Source organism: Tachypleus tridentatus, chromosome 3 (assembly GCF_004210375.1).
Source record: "Tachypleus tridentatus isolate NWPU-2018 chromosome 3, ASM421037v1, whole genome shotgun sequence".
NCBI lineage: Eukaryota > Metazoa > Arthropoda > Merostomata > Xiphosura > Limulidae > Tachypleus > Tachypleus tridentatus.
In genome coordinates, this window is record NC_134827.1 from 22,815,429 (window position 1) to 22,838,952 (window position 23,524).

The 23,524-nt window shown below is 36.3% G+C and overlaps 1 protein-coding gene across 10 annotated transcripts in view; it reads right to left on the minus strand.

The window, feature by feature from the left end:
• The window catches only part of LOC143246519 (polycystin-1-like protein 1), a 352,075-nt gene that overhangs the window by 318,414 nt on the left and 10,137 nt on the right, over positions 1-23,524 (minus strand). For 8 of the 10 annotated variants that reach the window (XM_076493355.1, XM_076493361.1, XM_076493363.1 and 5 more), the window contains exon 2: positions 3,954-4,077. In XM_076493355.1, coding sequence (XP_076349470.1) covers positions 3,954-4,077 — 124 coding nt within the window. Of the gene's footprint in view, positions 1-3,953; positions 4,078-19,477; positions 19,872-23,285; positions 23,437-23,524 lie in introns of those variants that run through there. The other 2 variants (XM_076493359.1, XM_076493365.1) reach the window with 2 other exon arrangements.

The window sequence follows — 23,524 nt, forward strand, 5'->3', positions numbered from 1 at the left end:
CCATATATTAATATCCACTAGAGTTTTCTGATCAATTAACTGGGCAATTCATATCGCATATTTTGCAGTGTGATGATCAGGGGATCAAAACCTGGTGCTAAACATGCTCATTATTTCAGCCATGGGGGCATTATAAAGTTGTAGTCAACTGCAAAATTAATTTATTGATAAAACAGTAGTCAAAAGAGTTGGCATCGGGTGCTGACAGTTAGTTGCCTTTCCTCTAATCAACAATTCGAAATCAGTCACAGTCAGAGTCATAGCTAAAGTTAAGTGGGAGTGGCAGTTGTCCAGGGTGCTGCTTGAAGGGGGCACAGTATAAGCACTAAACTTATTCTATAATCTGTGCTGAGCTATATTACCTGAAAGCTTGCCAAGGGTTCAAAATGACTGGCTACAGCTCTGGTTACAGTGGTAGATACCATTTACAGCTTTGCCAAAACAGAAACAATACATGCAACTTTGTTGGCAATGAGAACCTAAGTGAAACCTTCAAGATATGATAAACTATCCCCCCCGTCAAATCACCATGCCATGCTTGCTCCAAGTTATATAATTTTAAAGCAAAAAAACATAAGATATAATACCATAACGAAGTTTTGATACCAGCAGTAGACAGAGCACAGATAGCCCATTACATAGCTTTGCACTTAACAACAAATATAATGGCTATATTTTGATGACTTGGAGAGTTGGTATAGTAAAAACTAGGTGGAAATAGTGATTTTAATTATTTTATTATCTCTGTGAGAGTGTTTGATTTAATCATAATTTGAGTTAACTGACTAGTTTCCATAATCACTTCCCACAGACAATCTCTTGTACCAGCTCAACACGATATTTGAAAATTTAACCAAAATAAAGTTGGTTCCCAGTTTACAGACTATATTGTAGATAAACGTAACACTTAAATCCCCTATTCGTTATTATGGATACTATTAATTACTAGTACTGCAAGTAAGGATAATGTAATAAAACAAGAAGTTTTGATTCAGCCTCTTCTTGGATCCTATAATGATTATTCTTGGACAAACCAAAGCATCCTGGGTGACTTTTCATTTTCTATAATGGTTATAATCCCACAACAAACTAAAGTATCCTAATTCAAATTCTTCTGCAATCCTATACTGGTTATCTCACAACACACCAAAATACCTTATTAAACTGCTTCTCGGAATCTATAATGGTTATTATTTAATTATAAACCAAATATCATGACAGAACTGCTTTTCAGATCCTATAACGGTTATTATCTCACAAGCAATAAGTCATTTTACATCAGATTCTACTCAGAGCATCTTGACAGTGTTTGCTAATAATCACTAATGTTCTTAGAGCAAATTCTGTTTCAAAATTCAAATGGCCAAGCCACAATTTCAACTACTGGCAGGATCTTAAATGTATAAGGATGACACATAATAAACTTTGAGATGTTAAAAAACATATAATATTGAATAAAGAATTACACAGAAAAAAGTTTTAAATGAAACATTCACTTATTTCATAATTATTTATTGGAAAAGACAAACACAGATACGATTTCACCTGAACTTCAAACTGGCTACAATACACAATTAAATCAGTAGAAGTGCAAATAACATTTACATATGCTGAACTGATCAAAAAATTGCTTAAAGATAAGTCAATATTACAATAAATATTTTCACTAATCCTTACAATATCCGATTTTATAATATTCACAACAAACGAACCAAATCCAATGTTAATTTCAAAATGTTCCTCTTAAAGCTTACTAGTATGCAATAATTCCATGATTGTCTGTCACGTTTTTTTACTTTGTTTAAACTGACAAACGTCTCCATAAAAATAACAGATTTTTACTTTAATCGTCTTCTTCATGATAATATACAGTCTCCAGTAAATGTCTGAAAACCTGACAGATGATGATGTAATATGCTATTAAAAGTTTTAAAATTCTTCCAAATACCAAGACAGAAGTTTGAAACAATTTGTATTCTTTGAAGTGTTTGCTGCATTAGTCAAATCACACTTAATACAATCACAGTTTTGATCAATGACTGTGTTAAAGAGTTATCCAGAGTTTTTCTCATAAAAGGCACAGGTTTTATTTCTTATAAAACAAGCCCTACATCCTAACTGGATATCAAGGGAAACAGCAGTAACTTATCTTTTTACAGTGTTCTATCTGATTTGTCTTCATAAAATACAAACACTAATTTATGAGTTGTTAAACTACGGCTGGTTATACCATTTTTAATGAAGTGCCAGATATGATCATCTAGTTCCAAATATAAGACTTCAGGATTTTTATTATTCAAGTAGTCAAAAATTAAACACTAAAACAATGTTTTTACTCACTATCACTTGTTAATTAAATGTTATTTTTTAAAACACAACAGTTATTGTAGGTTATGATGATAAAGATGCCATTATTCTCTCATTTAATGGAAATTATTTTCTTTATAGAAAACAAAAGAGCTCTTGTCAAAATCATATTTATTTAATAATAAAATGCATTTCAGTTGTTTTGTGGTCATTTCCAAAATATAAATGATAATGAATGAACATAGCACAATAAACAAAAATATTAAATTCTGTTTATAATTTGAACCTTCATTTCTAATATGTACTTTAATTGTTAATTTGAAGAAAAAATGATTTCACAAAGACCCATTGGCCCCATCTGCTGCATTCACCACAGGGAACTCAACCAAAGATTTTAGCATTGCATGTCCATAAATTTACCGATGACCCACCAGGGCACAAAAATAGAGATATATAAGAAACAAGCCAGCTTTATTTCTTATTATATTCATCAGTAAATGATGAAAAATATCTCAATGTTTCTGTTTTAAAAGAAGGAACTTGAAGTATTTTATATCTACAATAATTCTCTTATTTTTCTTGTTTTCTCAACAGTGCAAATCCCAGAAAAAGCAATTTTCTTGATAATTTAAGATTTTGTCCAACTGATAACAAACACAAAAGGCTTGATGAAAACTGTCATCTTAAAAACTTTCACTTAAAAAACAAAAAAAAGAATTGTCTTCAACAAATAGAAATCACTATACAAATCACAGAATTCATACTTTTAGTGAGTGAAACTTAAAAAAAATTATTTTAATGTTCAATTTACTCTTTATGATCAATGTTTTCTGATACTATGTATAAAAAATGATGTTTTAATTTTTTTCTAAAAAGGTACACTTGTCCCTCTGTCCCACTTTAACATCACTATATTACACTATGTAACAAACTTTTTACTTTTTCTTGTTCCTGGGTAGAAAGTGTTATTTCCCAATTGCTTATGCCTAAAGTAAATGGAAAAGACCTATTTTTATCTTCAGACTTTGCTTTTGTAACCTGGGAGCACACAACAAAAACATGATGGGAGACTGTATTTGGGGGCTGATATGTGAAAGTGATTTACATTACAGTTTCAAATCCCAAAAAACTACTCACTTATACATAAATGAACAAAAATGTTTACAACTTTAGTATAAATGTATGTAAATCTTGATTCATTTGTTGTTTCATTCAGACCTTATGTAAATAAAAATATGCAAATTTGCCCATTTTTACATAGAAAATAGGTTAATTTCTAAATTTCATTATCCAGGTCACAAAAGCAAAGTTTAAAGGGAATAATGGCCATTTTCTGTACTTTTACAACACAAGCAATTAAGAAGTAACACATACTATCCAGGAACAAAATTTGTGTTACAGAGTGTTATCAATAACTTTTGATCAAAGAAAGCAGTTACCTAAAATGACCAAAACTAAAATTTTGCCAGAATTAGCAAAATGGTAAAACAAAAACTTAATGACTAGGATCCCACTGGTTAATAAGACTAGTTGCCCAGGTACAGCCAGCTTAAAAACCTTGGCTCAATTCTAAATCAATATACTAAGCTAAAGAGTGCAACATAATTGCAATAATATACATAACATTTTTATAAATACAAACTTACTGTTTTTGTTCACAGTACAACACACATGACGAAACATTCTTCTCTTGCAACGACCACGCAACGGTTTCCGTTGTCACTAAAGGAGTAATGTCACCATGGAAACATCCTAGAAGCCATATAAGACCTGAATACACAAGAAAGTAAACTCCAATCAGATTGTTAGAAAAAAATTTCAAATATAATTTCACAATTTAACACAAGATCGTCGGACCACATTGTTAGACTGGTACTATATGAACAGTGTAAAGTTTATTTTCACAATTTAACACAAGTTCGTCGGACCACATTGTTAGACTGGTACTATATGAACAGTGTAAAGTTTATTTTCACAATTTAACACAAGTTCGTCGAACCACATTGTTAGACTGGTACTATATGAACAGTGTAAAGTTTATTTTCACAATTTAACACAAGTTCGTCGGACCACATTGTTAGACTGGTACTATATGAACAGTGTAAAGTTTATTTTCACAATTTAACACAAGTTCGTCGAACCACATTGTTAGACTGGTACTATATGAACAGTGTAAAGTTTATTTTCACAATTTAACACAAGTTCGTCGGACCACATTGTTAGACTGGTACTATATGAACAGTGTAAAGTTTGTTTTCACAATTTAACACAAGTTCGTCGAACCACATTGTTAGACTGGTACTATATGAACAGTGTAAAGTTTATTTTCACAATTTAACACAAGTTCGTCGGACCACATTGTTAGACTGGTACTATATGAACAGTGTAAAGTTTATTTTCACAATTTAACACAAGTTCGTCGGACCACATTGTTAGACTGGTACTATATGAACAGTGTAAAGTTTATTTTCACAATTTAACACAAGTTCGTCGGACCACATTGTTAGACTGGTACTATATGAACAGTGTAAAGTTTATTTTCACAATTTAACACAAGTTCGTCGGACCACATTGTTAGACTGGTACTATATGAACAGTGTAAAGTTTATTTTCATATACAAATTGTATATAAAATATTTCTGCACGTTTCGTTGTTTAAATACGTTAACATTCAGGATATTTCAAGTTTCTTATGATTACTTCGTCAATGTTGCAGAGCAGCTGCCATCTGTCAGTGAAAGTAGAAGTTTGTATTTTGAATTTCGCGCAAAGCTAGACGAGGGCTATATCTGCGATAGCCGCCCCTAATTTAGAAGTGTAAAGCTAGAGGGAAGCCAGTTATTTATCACTCCCCGCCAATTCTTGAACTACTCTTTTATCAACGGAGTGATCGTCACATTATAACGATCTCACGACTGAAATTGATTTTAATTTCGCGCAAAGCTGCACTAGGACCATCTGCGCTAGCCGTACCTAATTTAGAGGTGTAAGACTAGAGGGAAGTCAGTTAGTCATCACCACCCACCGCCAACCCTTGGGCTATTTTTTTACCAACAAATAGTGGGATTGACGCCCCCACGGATGAAAGGGTGAGCATGGTTGGTGTACCGGGATTCGAACCCGCGACCCTCAGATTACGAGAATTATGTAGAACGCACAATAAATATTTTGTTGTCAAAAAAAAAGGTGTGTCCCCGAAACAACTACAATTCTCTGCAACATCACAATTCTGCTGTAGTTAAATGTATATCCATCCATTAACCTCATGAGCAGATCACAGGTTTTACTGTAAGAGAAAATGGTGTTATGTCTATTCAGACTATCGAAACGTTGTTGTATCCTGATGTTGATACTGTAGGATCAGTTAACGTAAAAGATGAGTATACTCTTTTGTACAATAACAGGTTATAATAATGGGCTTTGGAAAAACGCCTGTCTGTAAAATGAAGAACTAAAATCAACAAATAGGATTAAAATAAAATTCTGAAGAAAGCATTGCACCAGTGAAAAGAAGCTCCATTATTAATGAATTTTGTATCGGCAAAAGTTACATGTTTGTTTTGAAAACTGCGCGAGAACGAACTGCGAAAGTTGTTCGACACAAAGGTAGAGCACCTTCAAGACAAAGATTACGTGATACAATGCAGATAGAACACCTTCAAGTGCACAACTGACAAGCACTGGCAACGTAACACACACACACACACACACACACACACATTAGTAGAAGAAATAAAATAATTAATGTAAAATCATTGCAGAAACGAGTCTTTTGACAAACTATTCAAAAAAAATTGTAAAAATTGAAAAAATATAACTATTACTATTGAAACCCCCCCCCTGCTGGTGGATTTACAACGCTAAAGTCAGGGGTTCGATTCCCCTCAATGAACTCAACAGATAGCCCGATGTGGCTTTGCTATAATAAAACACAACACACTATTAATATTAAAACAGGACTGGCGATCTAACTAGAATTAAAATAACAGTAAAGGAAGACTCTCGAACCCCGTGAACGTTAGGTTTTATTAACTGCTTTGAGAACTTCGGATAACTTATCCTAAATTATAAAATAATTCGAATTTGGGGTGAATATCTCGCATTGTCACGTTTTATAACGCCACTAGGCTGTGAAAGTAACACACAGGTAGCATTCGGAAAATTAATTAACAGAAAACAAGTTTACTTTTTACCCCTTTTTTTCTGGCAGCAAAGTTGTTATCATACGTACATTTGTACGACAGTTTGGCATCCAAAACCGATACAATGTTATACATACGTAAATCACTGTAAAGTATCATGTAAAAATGGTTTGAATTTCGCGCAAATCTACACGAGGACGATCTGCGCCAGCCGTCCCTAATTTAACAGTATAAAACTTGAGGGAAGGCAGCTAGTCAACTGTTGTGCTACTCTTTTGCCAACAAATAGTGGGATTGAGCGAACTTTATAACGCCCCTACGGCTGAAAGGGCGAGCATGCTTGGTGTGACGAGGATTCGAACTTGCGAGTACCTTAACCACCTGGCCATTCCTTTACTGCACCCATGCCCTAAAAATCACAGACATGCAAAATTAACACATTGTTATTCAAATACCATGTTAGCGTTGCAAGTTCATATGGGAACTTATTGTTAGCCCCAAAGGTCTTCTTATAATGACCAAAATATTTGTCACACGAAATAATTTACCAAGAATGATAAACAAAAACTTAACTTGTATCTCATACCATTTCACATTTACATATTTTGAAATGTGTAATATGAAACGAGACGAAACGTTGCGTTTTATCTCAAGAATAGAATTAATAATTCGAGTACCCTAAATCACGCACAATAAAAGTATTAGTGTCCCGCCTACCTCAAAATGAAGTACACTACACGTAAATATATCCTCTAAAAACGATTTTCTAGGTTCCTTTCTGCTACAAGTTTTCTATTTTCTTTTTTTTTTTTTTTTTGTAATTTCGCGCAACGTTAAACGAGAGCTATCCGTGATTCTTTTTTTTTATTTTTTTTTTGTAATTTCGCGCAACGTTAAACGAGAGCTACCCGTGATAGCCATGACTAGTGTAGCAGTGTAAGACTAAAGTGAAGGCAGCTGAGCAGCTGAGCATCGTTATCCAACGCCAATTGTTATGCTACTCTTTTACAAACGAATAGTGAGATTGACCATCCTTCACGATACAAAACTGTTTATTATAGATATTATCAATTAGTTTGTTTGTTTCTTGTGCGTGTGCTCGAATATTTTTGGAAACTGTTTGCAACTCATTGATGTCCAGAAGTTCGCGAGCAGACGATTTAATAATAAACATATAAACAGTATGCGATGAGCGGGAAACAGCAGACAGACAAAGACAACAGCAGGAGAGAGTAAAGTCACGACCAAGGAAAAGTCTGACGTAAAGTTAACTGCGATAAAAGTGTTTGTTTTACATTAAACATAAAACTACCCAACCGGCTATCTGTGCTCTGACCGTCACGGATATCGAAATCAGGTTTGTAAGTAAGCAAACAAACCGTTGTGCCACTGAAGGGAGTGGTAAAAGTGGTAGGCCTAACGTTTAATATGTTAGAGTAAGATTAACAGTTGAAGAAGAGATATAAAGAACTTATACTGTCAAAGCAAAGTTCTAAAGTACGTGACTGAACCCTAGTACACTTTGAAAAACGGAACAGATGACATCTTGAAGAAAGGAGATCAAAATGGAAAACCAAACCAGTATACGGTAACTCGCGCCAGAATTGCGATAAAAATAGGGCTTGTAACTAAAATTCTAAAGTAATTAAACCGGCCTAAGAGGACTTTTGACAGGAAGAAGAGAATCGTATTGCGTTTGTAGTAAGTATCCTTACGATCACTACAGTGTTAAGAATTTGGTTAAACTAGTTTCGAATATATACATTATTTTTTAAACAAGTGGAATTCAGTTCTTTTACTCTTGAATTTATCGCCAACAAATCACAGACACCTACTGTAGAAGAATCCCAAGACCAACAGCAACACAGAATGTATTTATACTATAAAGAAGTACAAGTTGAAAACTTTAAATGAGCACTGGCGAAACACCTGAAATCGACATATTATAACGCTTCCATAGCTGAAAGGACGAGTATGTTTGGTAGTACGGGTATTCAAACCCATGATCCTAAAATTGAAAATCAAATGCCCTAACTACCTGGTCATACCAAGCCTCTTGCTCTATGAACTATTTCCTTTGTCGTAAATTGTAAATCGGTGATCATGACTGCATAGTTTATTCCTCAGGTCACAATTTTGTTACAAATTTCTACGAGAGCTCGTGAGGTCAAACTCGGACCACACTTCTTGATTAAAACCTTAACTCTACGTAGACGTCATCTTTTATAACCATACTTAAGCAGATCAAACAATGAACGTCCATTGGATCTACATTAGGAGTTTGACACATTACTATTATTATATATATTATTTTAATTTCTTCGGGCAGTTTTCTCAAATATTGATTCTGATATATGACTGGAAGCTTCCGAGTATTTGTCAAATTTGAATACTCGCTTATTTTGTTAAAAGGTATTAAACGATATGACCAGATTCACTGTAATAATGTGTTGGATCGGATGGTTTTTATTTCCTAAACATGGTCTTTACTTTGCGGATATAAAGGTTGTTCATGAATGATTTACATGAATGGGTTCGGAGACTGTTGCTTTCGTAAAAATTATGAAGTCCGAATTTTTACGCTTCTTGGATTTGTTGTTTTTTTATCCAACAATCTTGTTAAATGAGTATTTATTTTGAGAAAGACACATGATATATTCCTTTTGTTGTTGGTCTTTTGTTTGTAATGTATATTCACACAAAGCCACGGAAGAAAACTAACATCAGCTATCCTTTCAACTTTTGAAGTAACGGACTAGAGAAAATGCAGACAGCCAACAGCAACCCACGACCAAATACTAGTCCAATCTAATCGAATAAAGGAATTTGAAAGTCATTCTTATAACGCGCCTAACTCTCCGAAATGCAAACTTGCGGCATTCATGAACTTCCAAGTTTACAGTCCGACACACTATTATACCACACTAGACGCCAACAGTAAGCCTACCTGTAACGTAGCATCGAATGGTTAGAAACTGCTATGAACTAAATACACAAGCATGCCGTTATGGGCCATATGCCATTAACTTCGGTATGCAGTCGTAATAAAATGAGATTAACCCTGTATTTATAACGAACTCTCAGGAGTGCTACACACTTTCAGCCAAGTGTAACATAAAACGAACAGTGGTTCGTAGCCTCAGTCACAACTAAAGATTTTCTAGAATTTCATGCAGATATAGGTTAGCATTGCGATTTTAGGAAACTTACATTAAAGGTGAAAAACCAACTCCTCAAACAATGTTTTCAAAATATTAATAAAAATGTCAGTGATGTAGTTTTAAATCAAAGAATTAATAATAACGTAAACGTTTCGCTATAACGATTCAGAGTTTATAGTGTAGAAAATGTTCAACCTGCTATTAATGTTCAAATTGGGGTGGTTGAAAGCTTCCTCGATAGATGGCACCACGATAAACTGAAAATTTTGTCATACATGTTAAAATGCTTAAATATTATATTGACTTTGAATGATAATTTTTCAACATCCCATAAACTGTACACATTAATAAGCTTCTGGTTATCTGTTTGATAAAAAGATAACGTTTCAAGCTTCACCAGGTTTAACGTACCATGCATTTTAAATAACAAGATTTCACATGTCGATAATAGCTGTAATATCATCCCCCCCTTCAATACAGGTTTTTTTTTTTATATCACAAACACTGCTCATCCTAATAATAAATGTAAAATACTAACAAATAATATAAAATAAACTGTAAAAATAACGGGGAATGTTTTACAAACTAGTAGGTAAAGACTGGACTAATCAAAGTTTTTTATACCATAAAGTCACGTTACTGTACCTAAAGTGAACTTCAGGATGTCCTACAAGATATTTTACGACAAAAACCATAAATCATGCAGGCCATCCTCAGAAAACACATAATCATTAAAGTTTCTGGTGTGAATACACTAGATAACCCTCAGCTCAACTTCTCCATCACCACGTGGTTTCCATTATGAGCGGAGTAATGCTATTAAATGTATATAATGTTTAATCAAAAACATGCGTGCGTTGTGTTTGCTGTGGTCAACAAATATTACATCTGCAACTTTAATCTCAGGCTGTACAATATGTTCAGAAACTCGATAAATGTAATGGAAGTGAGAGAAAAATCAACAATTCTTCCATTTTAGGCTGTTCTAAAGTTTATCATCAAACTTTTATTATTATTATAGGTCAATTCTAGCTGCAAAGAATATGTTATCGAATAACTATTCATGCATTTATTGTTCTATTTGATTTACACTGATTTAAAAATAATCTAGCGAAAAAATATACTGTATATGAATTTACATTTGCACTAGATAGATAAAGTTGGCAACAAATGGACACGATTGATTGATTTAGTGTTTTATGGCACAAAGCAGCGAGGCTATCTGCGCCAGACATTCGGTAAAAATGTAAAAAAAATAATAATAAATAAGTGTAGTAATAGACATAAATGGAAATGAAGGTAAAACAAAAAAGTATAAAACCAATATTGACACCTAGTCTACAATGTTAAGATAGAAGGCAGAGTATAAGAATTTGTAAGGTATTTACTCTAGCAAAAAGGTAATGATCATAACCCGCCAGGAAGACTAACAGGTAAGTTCAAGAACCACCGTCAATCACCTGAAGTTGGCCTTTCCAGTCCTGGTTCCGGGTTATGTGTCATATCAGCTATTATCAAAATGTAAAAGAATAGAAGTTTTAAAAGATACATAGCAAAATTGTAACAATGAGTAAGTAGCCAAATGTCCAGTAAAAAGATAAAAGTCAAGTAAATGGAGTAAAATTTGTAAAAGTAATTGGAGATAAAAGCAAAACGGCAATTAAAACAGAAAATGGCGTAAAAACTAATGTTGACATCCAGTCAACAAAGTTGTAAAGAACTACCTGTAGCAGAATGGTAATGATCATAACCCGCCAGGAAGACTAACAGGTAAGTATAAAAACCACCGTCAGTCACCTGAAGTTGGTCTTTCCAGTCCTGATTCCGGGTTATGAGTCAATATGGCCAGTACTAAGAAGTAAAGTAGTAAAAGTGTGAAATGATATGCAGCAAAAGTATAATAACAACTCGCCAGGACGACTAACGAGCAGTTCAAACAGTAGCGTTAGTCACCTGAAGTTGGTCTTTCCAGTCCTGGTGTCGAGTTATTTAATGTTCTGACCATTGTCCAATGTCAAATTGAATGTGAGAGATTAAAACTGTAATAAAGGAACCACAATTAAAAAAGGTGTAATGAATAAATATGCAACACTTAAATGAGATTAAAAAGATTAATAGCCATTAAAAAATTAAAAACATTATCAAGGTGGACAGAGTCACCATCACCAATAACTCTGTCCAATGTTACAGACTGACCCTGGGAAAAAATATGTTTAAAGTATTGCCGTCGTTGAGAATTGTAACGATAGCAAGAAAGTAAAACGTGGCTGATAGTGATTTGAGTGTTACACAAACTACACATTGGTGCATCAGTTCCAGATAAAAGAAAATGATGAGTTAAAAAACTGTGACCAATGCGTATCCTAGTGAGAACAACTTCCTCCTTCCGAACTTTACGGAAGCTAGATGGCCAAAGTCCAATTTTGGGTTTGATTTGAAAAAAAGTTTGTTGTCGCGTTGCTCACTCCAAGTGGACTGCCAGCTGGCACGGAGACGAGCCTTGAAAACAACACCATAGTCCATGTACGGAATAGGCATAGGAGTGATGGTGCTGAAGCAGACATATTTAGCTGCCATGTCTGCAAGCTCGTTCCCGCGAATACCAACATGGCCTGGTATCCAGAAAAACTGGATTGAAGTAGCTGCTAATGAGAAATGGGCCAGTCGGTTTCGAATATCAGCGAGAATAGGATGTGAGCTAACGTGTAGCGATTCCAAGGCAAGTATAGAACTAAGCGAATAAGTATAAATAGTGCAGTTGGAGTTCTGCTCAGCTGCAATATGATCCAGGTCAAGAGATATGGCATACAGTTCAGCAGTGAACACAGAAGCTGTAGAAGGGATTCTGCGCGCAACTACTGACCCATAGCAAACCATAGCAGAGCCCACTGAATTACCTGATTTGGAACCATCTGTATAAATGGGAACTGAATAATTGTTTGAAAGATATTCATTGAATAAAAGACGGTACTTCCACTCTGGAATATCTGCCTTTTTTAGGTGACTGAAAGAAAGGTCACATTTGGGGGCTGTAATAAGCCATGGTGGGATGGGCCGACCTGTGGAATCTGCAATGTTATCCAAGGACAGACCCAATTTATCCAATTGCGCCCGGATACGAAGGCCAAACGGAGCAATGACAGATCGTCTGTTCTGAAAAAAAGTACTGCCCACCGAGGAAGGAAAACACATTTCCAGGTGGGATGCTTTGGTAAGGAATGAAGTTTCGAAGTATATTTTAAAGATAGTTGCAAACGGTGAAGGTGTAGAAAAGGTTCATGAGATTCAATGTATATACTTTGAACTGGAGAGGTACGGAAAGCCCCAGTGCAGAGTCGAAGTCCTTGGTGATGAATGGGGTCCAGCATCTTTAAGGCCGAGGGTCTGGCAGAGCCATAGACCATTGATCCATAATCGAGTTTCGATCTAATAAGAGCACGATATACCTTTAACATTGAACAGCGATCTGCCCCCCAACTGGTAGAAGAGAGAACACGGAGAATGTTCAGTGCTCCGTTGTGCATTTGACCCGAAGCTGCTTTAAGTGTGGTATAAAGGTCAGTTTACGATCAAAGATAAGCCCCAAGAACTTGGTCTCCGGGACCACTGGCAGCAAAACTTCACCGATATGAAGTTCAGGATCAGGGTGAATACCCCGTCGACGGCAAAAGTGCATGCATACAGTTTTGGAGAGATAGAAATTAAAGCCGTTCTCCAGAGTCCACTTCTGTACACAATTGAGGGCGGTTTGTAGTTGCCGCTCAATATATCTCATGTTTGACGACTGACATGAGATGTGAAAGTCGTCGACATACAGCCCATTCGCAACAGTGTGAGGGAGTTGTTCAGTGATGGCATTTATCTTTATACTGAAGAGTGTAACAATCAATACACAGCCTTGAGGGACTCCAAGTTCCTGTACAAAAGAACGGGAAAGTGTCGAACCCACACGAACTTGGAATCTCCTGTCCATTAATTTTTTTTTTTAATAAACATGGGTAGATGGCCACGTAACCCATATGTATGGAGGTCTCGCAAAACGCCATACCTCCATGTTGTGTCGTAAGCCTTCTCTATGTCAAAGAATATTGATACAAGATGTTGGCGGTTGAGAAAGGCTTCTCTGATAGATGTTTCAAGACGAATTAGGTGGTCTGTGGTGGAGTGCTATTGACGGAACCCACACTGGGAGGTTGTTTGATTCAAGGAAACAAACAAGACGAGCATTAACCATCTTTTCTAATGTCTTACAGAGACAGCTCTGTCAAAGCAATTGGACGGTAGTTTGAAGGAATCTTGGGATCTTTCCCTGGCTTAGAGAAAGGTAAAATAATAGCCTGGCACCAGGTATCAGGAAAAACATTCTCCTGCCAGATCCAGTTGAAAACAATCAGAAGGACATCAAGAGAAGCAGGAGATAGATGGTGCAGCATGTCATAATGAATATTATCAGGTCCAACAGACGTACTGGCAGACCGATGAAGGGCCATTTTTAGTTCCACCAGGGTAAAGGGACAATTATAGTCAAAGAAACAGTCAGTTCGAAAGGAAAGAGGTGATCGCTCTGCCCGAGCCTTGATGGCCAGGAAGGTGGAGGAACAAGCAGAAGTGCTAGATACCCGGCAAAAGCTTTCACCTAGAGTGTTAGCGATGTTCCGAACATCAGTCACCTCCTGGCCATCAGAGAGCAAGCTCGAGAGGGAGACAGAATTGTAGTGTCCATTAACCTTTCGAATCCTGTCCCATATGATCTTGGAACTGGTGGTAGAAGATATGCTGGTTGTGAACTTAATCCAAGATTCCTTCTGGCTTTGACGTCTTACCCACCTAGCATGTGCACGGGCTCGTTGGAAAGCAACCCGGTTTGAAAGTGTGGGATATCTACGAAAAGTATCCCAGGCCCGCTTTTGAGCCTTCCGTGCTAAGTGGTAAGCAGGATTCCACCACGGACGATGATATCGTGGAAAAAGTGTCGAGGTTTTAGGAACACACTGAGCAGCTGCATGTGTAATACAGTCAGTTACCGCTGCTACACAGTCGTCTATTGATGGCTGATTTACGATGGCAGGGTCAAGTTCTGCGAGAGCAGTGAAAGTGGACCAGTCTGCCTGATCCAGCTTCCACCGGGGCACGCGGGTAGGGTGGCATCGACCATGTCCAGTCTCTCTCAAAAGGATCGGAAAATGATCACTGCCTAGTGGATTACTGTCAACCCTCCATGAAAAATGGGAGAATAATGAAGGGGAGCAAACTGAGAGATCAATAGCAGTAAAGGACTGACTAGGTGCATGAAAGTAAGTGGAAGAACCAGAATTGAAAAGAGAAAGATTGTGATCAGAGAGCATCTGCTCTACAGATCGGCCCCTCCCATCAATAATAGCACTTCCCCAGAAGGGATGATGTCCATTAAAATCCCCTAGGATTAGAAATGGAGATGGCAACTGTTCAACGAGAGCATCAAGATCTGATTGATCATATGTCTCTCCAGGGGACAGGTACAGAGAACAAACAGTGATGGTATGACCCAAGGAAACACGGATGGCTACAGCCTCCAAGGGTGTGTTGAGTGACAAAGACAGGGTGGGCACGTGTTGATCAACCAACAGTGCCACCCCTCCATGTACTCGACCATCACACAACCTGTCATTTCTGTACAGAGAAAACTGCCGAATGGAGACAGTATCAGTAGTTTTGAGAAATGTTTCTTGTAAAGAAAGACAAACAGGATGGTAGGAAGCAATCAGCGTTTTGATATCATCCAGATTAGAACGTAAACCTCGACAGTTCCATTGTATCAAGGTGGCCATTTTTAAGAACGGGTAGGTGAAGTGGCTGGATAACCCTCGGTTTACGACCACGTCTTTTTTCTTTACTGTCTTTAGTCGGAGGAGGTCTATCAACCTCCATGGATCCTGCTCTGGGTCGGGTGGGCAGGTTTTTGTTATTGGAAGGGGAATCCAGTGACTGAGGATGCGAACGAATAATTGTTTTGTCTCTTGTGGTGGGAGAAAAAGATGTATCAGAAGAAATGCCTGTATTTGAAACTGAAGGACGTGGATCTTGAGGTTTGTTGGAAGGTATGGGAGGAACAGAGGTGGATGTGGAAGTCGATTCATCAACCTTTTTAACCACGGAGGTCAAAAGGCTTTTCATTTGTTTTGAAAACGATTCTCTTGGAGGCACAGAGAGATCTGTCTGCACTCCCACTGTAGTTGTGGAATGAAGTGCAGCAGCTTATGTCCGAGATGGAGTTGTGGACAGCAATTTCCGAGCTTCAGGATAACTAATGTTATTTGTCGTTTTCAAATGCTGCACCTCTTTTTCCTCCAACCATTTTGGGCAAAAATGAAAGTAAGAGAGGTGAGAACCATTGCAGTTTACGCAATGTGGGTTCATGCCACAGTCATAGGCATCGTGGTCCTTGCCTCCACAACGAGCACATGTCAGGGAACCACAACAAGATGTCTTTGAGTGGCCGAATCTCTGACACTGGAAACATCGAAGGGGGTTTGGTATGTATGGCCGAACCCTGCAAATGAGATAACCTGCCTTGATGGTGGCAGGTGCACGTGGTGAAGTAAATGTTAAAACGAGGGTATTTGTTGGCAGTGTAACTCCATCTTTGCGAGTGGAGATGCACCTCACTGCAGAAACTCCTTGAGTGGAGAGACCAGCGAGAATCTCTGACTCGGGAACGTTCTTCAAATCCCTTTCAACAATAACTCCTCGTGAAGAATTCAAGGTAGCATGGGGTGTAACCTCAATAGGTATATCCCCATTTGCCTTTGAATTCAAGAGGAGTTCACTGTGTAGGGATGTGGATGTTTCAACCAATATGTCACCAGATCGAAGTTTCTTTACTGACTTTGGAGAGCCAGCAAGTCCCTCTAGTCCCTTTTGAATTAAAAAAGGGGACATTTGCCCTAAAGGTTTTTCCGAAAGAAAATATAATATAAGAAAATGAGGTACGTGTGTTACTGATGTTGAAGATTGCTGTTCTGAGTATTCAAGACGTGGTCGCTTACCCATTGACTGTTTTTTTTACAATTTTATTTAAATTTTTTGGAGGATCCATAGGAAAAAGAAAAAGTTTCGGTACCCACTGACCCCACCCATCATGGAGCCCTACAAGGGGACGCACTACAAAGTCATGCAAGGACAATGCAGCAACGCCAGGGTTTCGTGAGCACTATACCCAAACACCAGCATCAGGCACAATGTCCACAACACCCGTTGAGAACTTCCAACACTGGTACTTGGTTGACTCTAGCCCAAGTGGACCAGCCGATTGACCCAAGGGGAGCCACCCAAAGGCCGCCCGTCTACAGGAATTCGAGGCCAAAGTGGTGTTAGGGTTGGACCCCTCAACCACCAGGATCCTCTCCTCCCCTTCACGGGTCGCCACGCACGGCAAACACGTGGGTGGATGTTTAGATCCCAGAGAAGGTAACCAGATAGAACAGAACCTTCCCCTGGGAGGTCCCCTCACCACGTACAGGAATCCACACCGAGGGGAATGGACAATAAATCTCACTTGAAAAGTTCACTTTTAAATATGACATTAATATAAGATTTGCTAAATAATTTATTTGGGTGCATAAAGTGGAAGACTACAGTATTAGAACATTTCTGTGTATTACCGCTAGCTGAATGTTTATTAATAGTCAAATGATAAAATACAGAACAATCGCTCGTTAGTTGTGCATAAAAATAAATTTCGCGAGTCATATTATTTAACTTCAGTATAAAATGTACCAATTATTTATCTGTATATAGACCATATATCTACACTATACGATGTCAATGAAACAACTCGATTACTCTTTACATGGTATTATTCAGTGATCATACTGTAACGACCTCTACCGATCTATATAGAAATGATCTTAGTTGTTACACAAGATTATACTAGCACGAGTTTCTGTTGATAAAATGCTTCCTTAGTTTACAATAACACGTTCAAACACAGAAATAATATGAAAAATTTAAAATAATTGTTTTTTTTTTCATAATCTGCGAAAGGAATAAAGTTTTTAAACATTCCATAATAATCATTCGTTATCACAAAAAACTGAGAGGATATTATACCCTAAATAATAAACCATTTCATTTACGTTTTGTTTTTTTTAACAGAGCTGACATCAAAAGTTCTTTGATAATATTTTTACTACCTTCAATTAAATATCACGAAATTTAACATTTCTTTAAAATACATACCTCGTCAATCGTTGACTTAGTATTTGAGTGTGTGCTTTCTTATAGCAAAGCCACGTCGGGCTGTCTGTTGAGCCCACCGAGGGGAATCGAACCCCTGATTTTAGCGTTGTAAATCCGTAGACTTCCCGCTGTACTAGCGGGGAGCTTTTAACATTTAAAATAAATGTTACAGTTCAGTACGTTCGGAATTCCACATTTAAATATATTAGTATAAATACCCGTCTTTTAAGCAGGTATAACTGATAGTTCCTACGGAATGCTATTAGGCCTGCAGCCTTTTCTGGAACTGTGCGACAGTTCTACAACGACGTACCCACAGTTGACATTCAATAATGTTCAATATCCACAAGAAAAATCATGTTATTGAAATTTTAGTTTACAAAATGAGCTATCATCACAGCATTACATCACAGAGTAAGTTTTACTGAAGAAAAACAAATAATATTTTTTTTCGTATTGTTTTATAATTGAAACCTAACGCTTTTTGTAGAAATTTCAATTGTTTAATTTATTGTTCAGCCATAAAACTACTACCTAGTAATAGAAATATTACCAAGTTATGATTCGTAATGATAGAAATTATTTTCGATTTTGCCTGGGTTAGTTGAATGGATTTTGCCTCGACTTGTGTTTGTGATGTATACATCACAAGCTACATTATAACAATACTTTATCTCACTCACAATAACAATTTAGATTTTCTTATTTTGTCCAGCCCACATCATTACTAAACCCTTTGATCAACCAACATGGGTATATTACGTATCAATATATTTGACATTATGGTACATTTCTGTAAACAGACTTTTTCATTGTCTTATAATTACTTTAAAGTTATCGACTAATCTCACTACCGACACGTAACAAATATATTACTCCAAACAACTACTAAACGCTCAATCAGTTGTAGTAATATCCAGGTTGAGTTTAAGAGAATCCCAAACAAAATATTACCATCATCTTTTTAAGCCATTTCACTGAAAGGGATCACCTGTTTTAGCCACTCGCACCACTATACGGTAGTGTGTTATCTGTCAGTTGACACTAAAATGACATCACATAATGAACACAACGTAGCAATCAGTACTGTCGTGACATAAGTAAAACGTGCGCATGCCATGAATCACGAGAAAATTATGCACTCTGTAGGCTACAACACAGCATCGCATATGTCTTTCAAATGCAAGAAATAAAAATATTTGTTACTCTTATATTTGGTGTTATTTACTCTTGGAAAGGAACACTTCCGTGAACCTTGCGGAAGTACGTCCACTTGTATTTTTACTACAAACATGAAGTCTCAACAATGAAAATATCAAAACTTAAAGAACTATGAAAAAATTCAACACTTAATATTTTCCCACATTGAACGTCTCACTCACTTGTAGCTTCGAACACAGTGAAGAGTAATATCTTCTCTGTATTGCTAGCCATAAACAGCTTTAAAAAAACAAAACGTCACACGTTCAAAGAAAGTCTTACAATTTTCAGTATTGAAACGTTTTATTATTACTTTACCTATAAATACTTATGATCAATGTTTAATGAACGGAAGAGAACCAATTCCGTATATTACACGTTTTTCTTTTCTTTTAAACAAAAACGTTCTTGAACAAACAAAAACAAAAGATAAAGAAAAGGGACACTCACAGTGTAAGGAATTATAACCCGTTTCCAACTGGACAGCAAGGAGGCCGTGGATGACGTAACAGTAACGGCCCGTTATCTTTCACAAAAACAAGGAGTGTTCACCACTTCACAAAGGACCGTTCTGTTACACCATAACTGTACTCCTTTACGCATAATCGGGCTCTGACTTAGTTGCATATCTATATAATGTGCAGCAAACTGCTCGGCAACTAACTGAAAGAACAGCGTTCATGTACTGGTATCAACTTTAGTTACTTGACGCGGTTAAATCCGACACCAAACGAAGTCATTCTGTTCCAAGAAACCACAATCCAAATTAGCCAACTTTCTCTTGTCGGTAAATTAACTGTTTATTACCGTACATGTTCTACAAGATTTAGGTCATCACTCTGCAATAAGTAAGAATCTTTCCATCAAATATTCGCAATCTTTACAAATGGTAGAAAGCTATAAAAATATATATGAAAAATTAATTCAGTATATCATAGCACACATGTTAAACTAGTATCTTATTAATATGGGAGGTACAATGAAAAATATATTAAGTCCGAAATTTTTTTTTTTTTTATCTTCCTAAAAAATCTGCAAATATAAACGTGTTGCCTCCCATACCCACAGCATTAAACCTACGGACTTATAATCCTAAAAACCGGGTTTCCATACCCGTGATGGGCATGATCTCAACAAACGTGTCGTTTTAATTTTACATGCGAAATCGAGGACGTTTTATAGACACAAAATATGAAAAGGTATTTCATCAATCTTCCTTTAGCGAATCACAAGTCCATTAAACACTCCCTCTTTAAAAAACAATCCAACTTAACGTTTGTGTCTACATATTTTACGTATAAAGCGTGAAATCTTAAGACTGCCAACTTAAGTCGTTGCACCTCGCGCTTTCGTCTTTGGCAGAATAAAGGAAACAAACTATTGTGTGTAACCAGTTGGCAAGTTAAGAGATATTGTTACATTAATTGAAAAACTCGTAATTAAAGTATGAAACAGTGTTTTCGTTATACGCTGTAGCTTATGGCGTTAGAACTACAACAAAGATGAAAATAACTATTAAAACAGAAAATACATCTAACATCCCTACAGCAAAGAAACACTACTTATACGTTAAGCCCCGATGACTTGGATTTACAAGTACAGTAAAACCTGTGTAAGGCGGAATTGCACAGGGCCAAGTAAAATTTCCGTCTTAAGCAGGTTTTCCCAGCATAGACAGTGAACATGTACTTCCTTAATTATATATAATTTTTGAGCGGAACGTTATACTTGCTTGACTCAAAGGAAGTCAGGCGTTTGTGAATAAAGTTATTATACTGTTTATGCTATATTTATTAGAATAAGAACAAAAATAGACATTCAAAATACATGTATACATAAGTACACAAAATGTTAATCAAATTTATTTGAAGAAAATAAATTTCAACTGTTTCGATTTTTAATGAGCTTTCTCATGCGGTTAAAAGAGAACATCAATTCTACGGCCTTTTCATGAAGTTCATTTTCTCCCTTCATTTTTACATACAATTTGATAGAGGTTATTAACTTAAAACTTGTGATGAAGTAGGAATTTGTTTCCTCACTATCTTTTCTATTTTGTTCATCTTCTGTATCTCTCACACTGTTACCATCTTGCGATTTGATTATAGATTTTAAATCAATTCATCAGTTTCTGTTAAAACATTCTTGTCAACGTTCACAGAATCATCTGTATCAATCTTCTCAATCAGAGTTTGGATTTCACTAGAATCGTCATAACAAACAACTTCTCCACAATCTCCGCCATTATCAAGAACAAATCCACAGTTTTGAAAGCACTTTATTACGCATTCATCTTTTATCCATTTGATTGAATGATTTAAAAATGTAATTGTGTCTGACACATCAATTTTCATGGTCATTTCAGATGCTCTCTTACAGTTGTCCATGTTTGTAATAATATGTTGAAGCATCAGTTTTCTGTATTTCAATTTTATACACTGTATAATTCCATAATCTAGTGGCTGTAGAACTGAAGTTGTACATGGAGGTAGAAAGACTAAACGAACGTTTCAAAGTTGTACTTTTGGGTGAAAAGTTGAATTATCCAGGAAAAGTAGAATATTCCTATTTTCTTGTTCAATTATCTTGTTTAATTTGTTCAAAAATTCCTCGAATATAACACTTGTCATCCACACTTTATTATTCACTTTCTATTCCACAGGAAGTTGATTCTTCCTTACATTTTTGAAACAGCGCGGATTTTCACTTTTACCTGTTACCCATGGTTTCTATAGTTCTCCATCAGCAAATGCCACCAAAAGTACATTCAATCCTTCTTTCGAACAGCGACCACCGGAATAATGACGGCAGAAAAAAGAACAGAATATATTTAACTAATACTCACCGTAACAAATTGTCCGGGAATTTATTAATGATTTTCTCGTTTTTTTTTAATTTCGCGCAAAGCTACAAGAGGGCTATCTGCGCTAGCCGTCCCTAATTTAGAAGTGTAGGACTAAAGGGAAGGCAGCTAGTCATCACCATCCACCGCCAACTCTTGGACTACTCTTACCAACGAATAGTGGGATTGACTGTCAAATTATAACGCCCCCACGGCTGAAAGGGCGAGCATGTTTGGTGCGACGAGGATCCGACCTCGCCACCCTCATATTACGAGTCGAACGCCTTAATCCACCTGGTCGTGCCGGGCCGAATTTATTAATATTGAAAGAAATTATTAATTAAATAAGAAATTAATATGTAATCAAAAACATTTTTTCTGCCTTATTCAGGTTCTGATCCTACTTGTTAATAGATGAGATAGGTGAAAGATAGTTCTCTGTCCACGTAACACAGGTTCCGCTATATAGAGGGCCTGTTAAAAAGAGAAATCTTTTGATATTTCCGGCTTGTACAGGTTTCGGCTCGATTCAGTTTCCGGATTAGACAGGTTTTTCTTTATTATAGAAATCTCTTTATACAATAATAAAAAAAAAAAACTACCTTCCAAACATACTGCATAGAAAACTAATTTATCGCGTACAAAAGTCCCATTTCTGCCTAAAGTATTCTGTGAAACTGGTTTTTCATCAGAACAAGATCCAATTCAACTTTGTTATTCTTATTTACATCTGTATTAAATTTAGAATAATGTACAGGGAAGCGGGATATACAGAACGTTTGTTCACAGTTTACAAGTGACCTCAGGAATAACAAAATTCACACTCATAAACAACTTAGATTCTACAAAATGTGCCTTTGTTTTGAAGAGAAAGTACTTGTTTCAAGTAGTTAAAGGCGTCAACACGTTCTTTATATCAGGAACTTTTAATCAGGAATATCCTGTTTGTTACAAACTGATGTCAGTAATGGAAAATCAGGTGCAAAGAATCTTCACACATGCCGGTCTCCTGGCAACAAACTAAGCTTTGCTTTACGATCTAATATCACATGACTACCGGTTATGCAAGTTGTTTCCTTGTACTGTCATCCTGTATTGAGGAAGACCTTAACAAAAATAACTATCCAGTCTACCGGAATAAAGTTCATAAAGAAAATATCCTAGGAAATCCTTGAAAAAAAAAAAAAAAAAAGCTCATTTTTATCAGACACGCGTAATGCAGTTTACGGGATTACATCTTATATTCTAATCAGAAGCCAGCTAACAAAAATTTTATCTAATAATGACGTTGCTTTCCTAAAACATAAAACAAAAACAGCAATACATCTTTAATTAGCTTCCATGTACTTTTTTAGTTGTTGACAGTATTATGTATATAGGTATGTAATACGTTGTTGAAATAGTGGAAGCACTCACGTGAAAGCAAGTTTGACATCAAAAAATATATTCGGCTTCAGTACAGTCCATTATGCTCTATCTGATGCCTCACTTGCTCACTATAGTTAGGGTAGAACTTGCTGTGGATCTCTTTCTGAAAGTTCCTGGTTTCCCAAGTTAATCCATTTTCCTTTATAAAGTACAATGGATATATTCATCTTAACAATTCTAAACCCCTGATCTGAATACATCTTTATGAACTGAAAGTAGGAAGAATT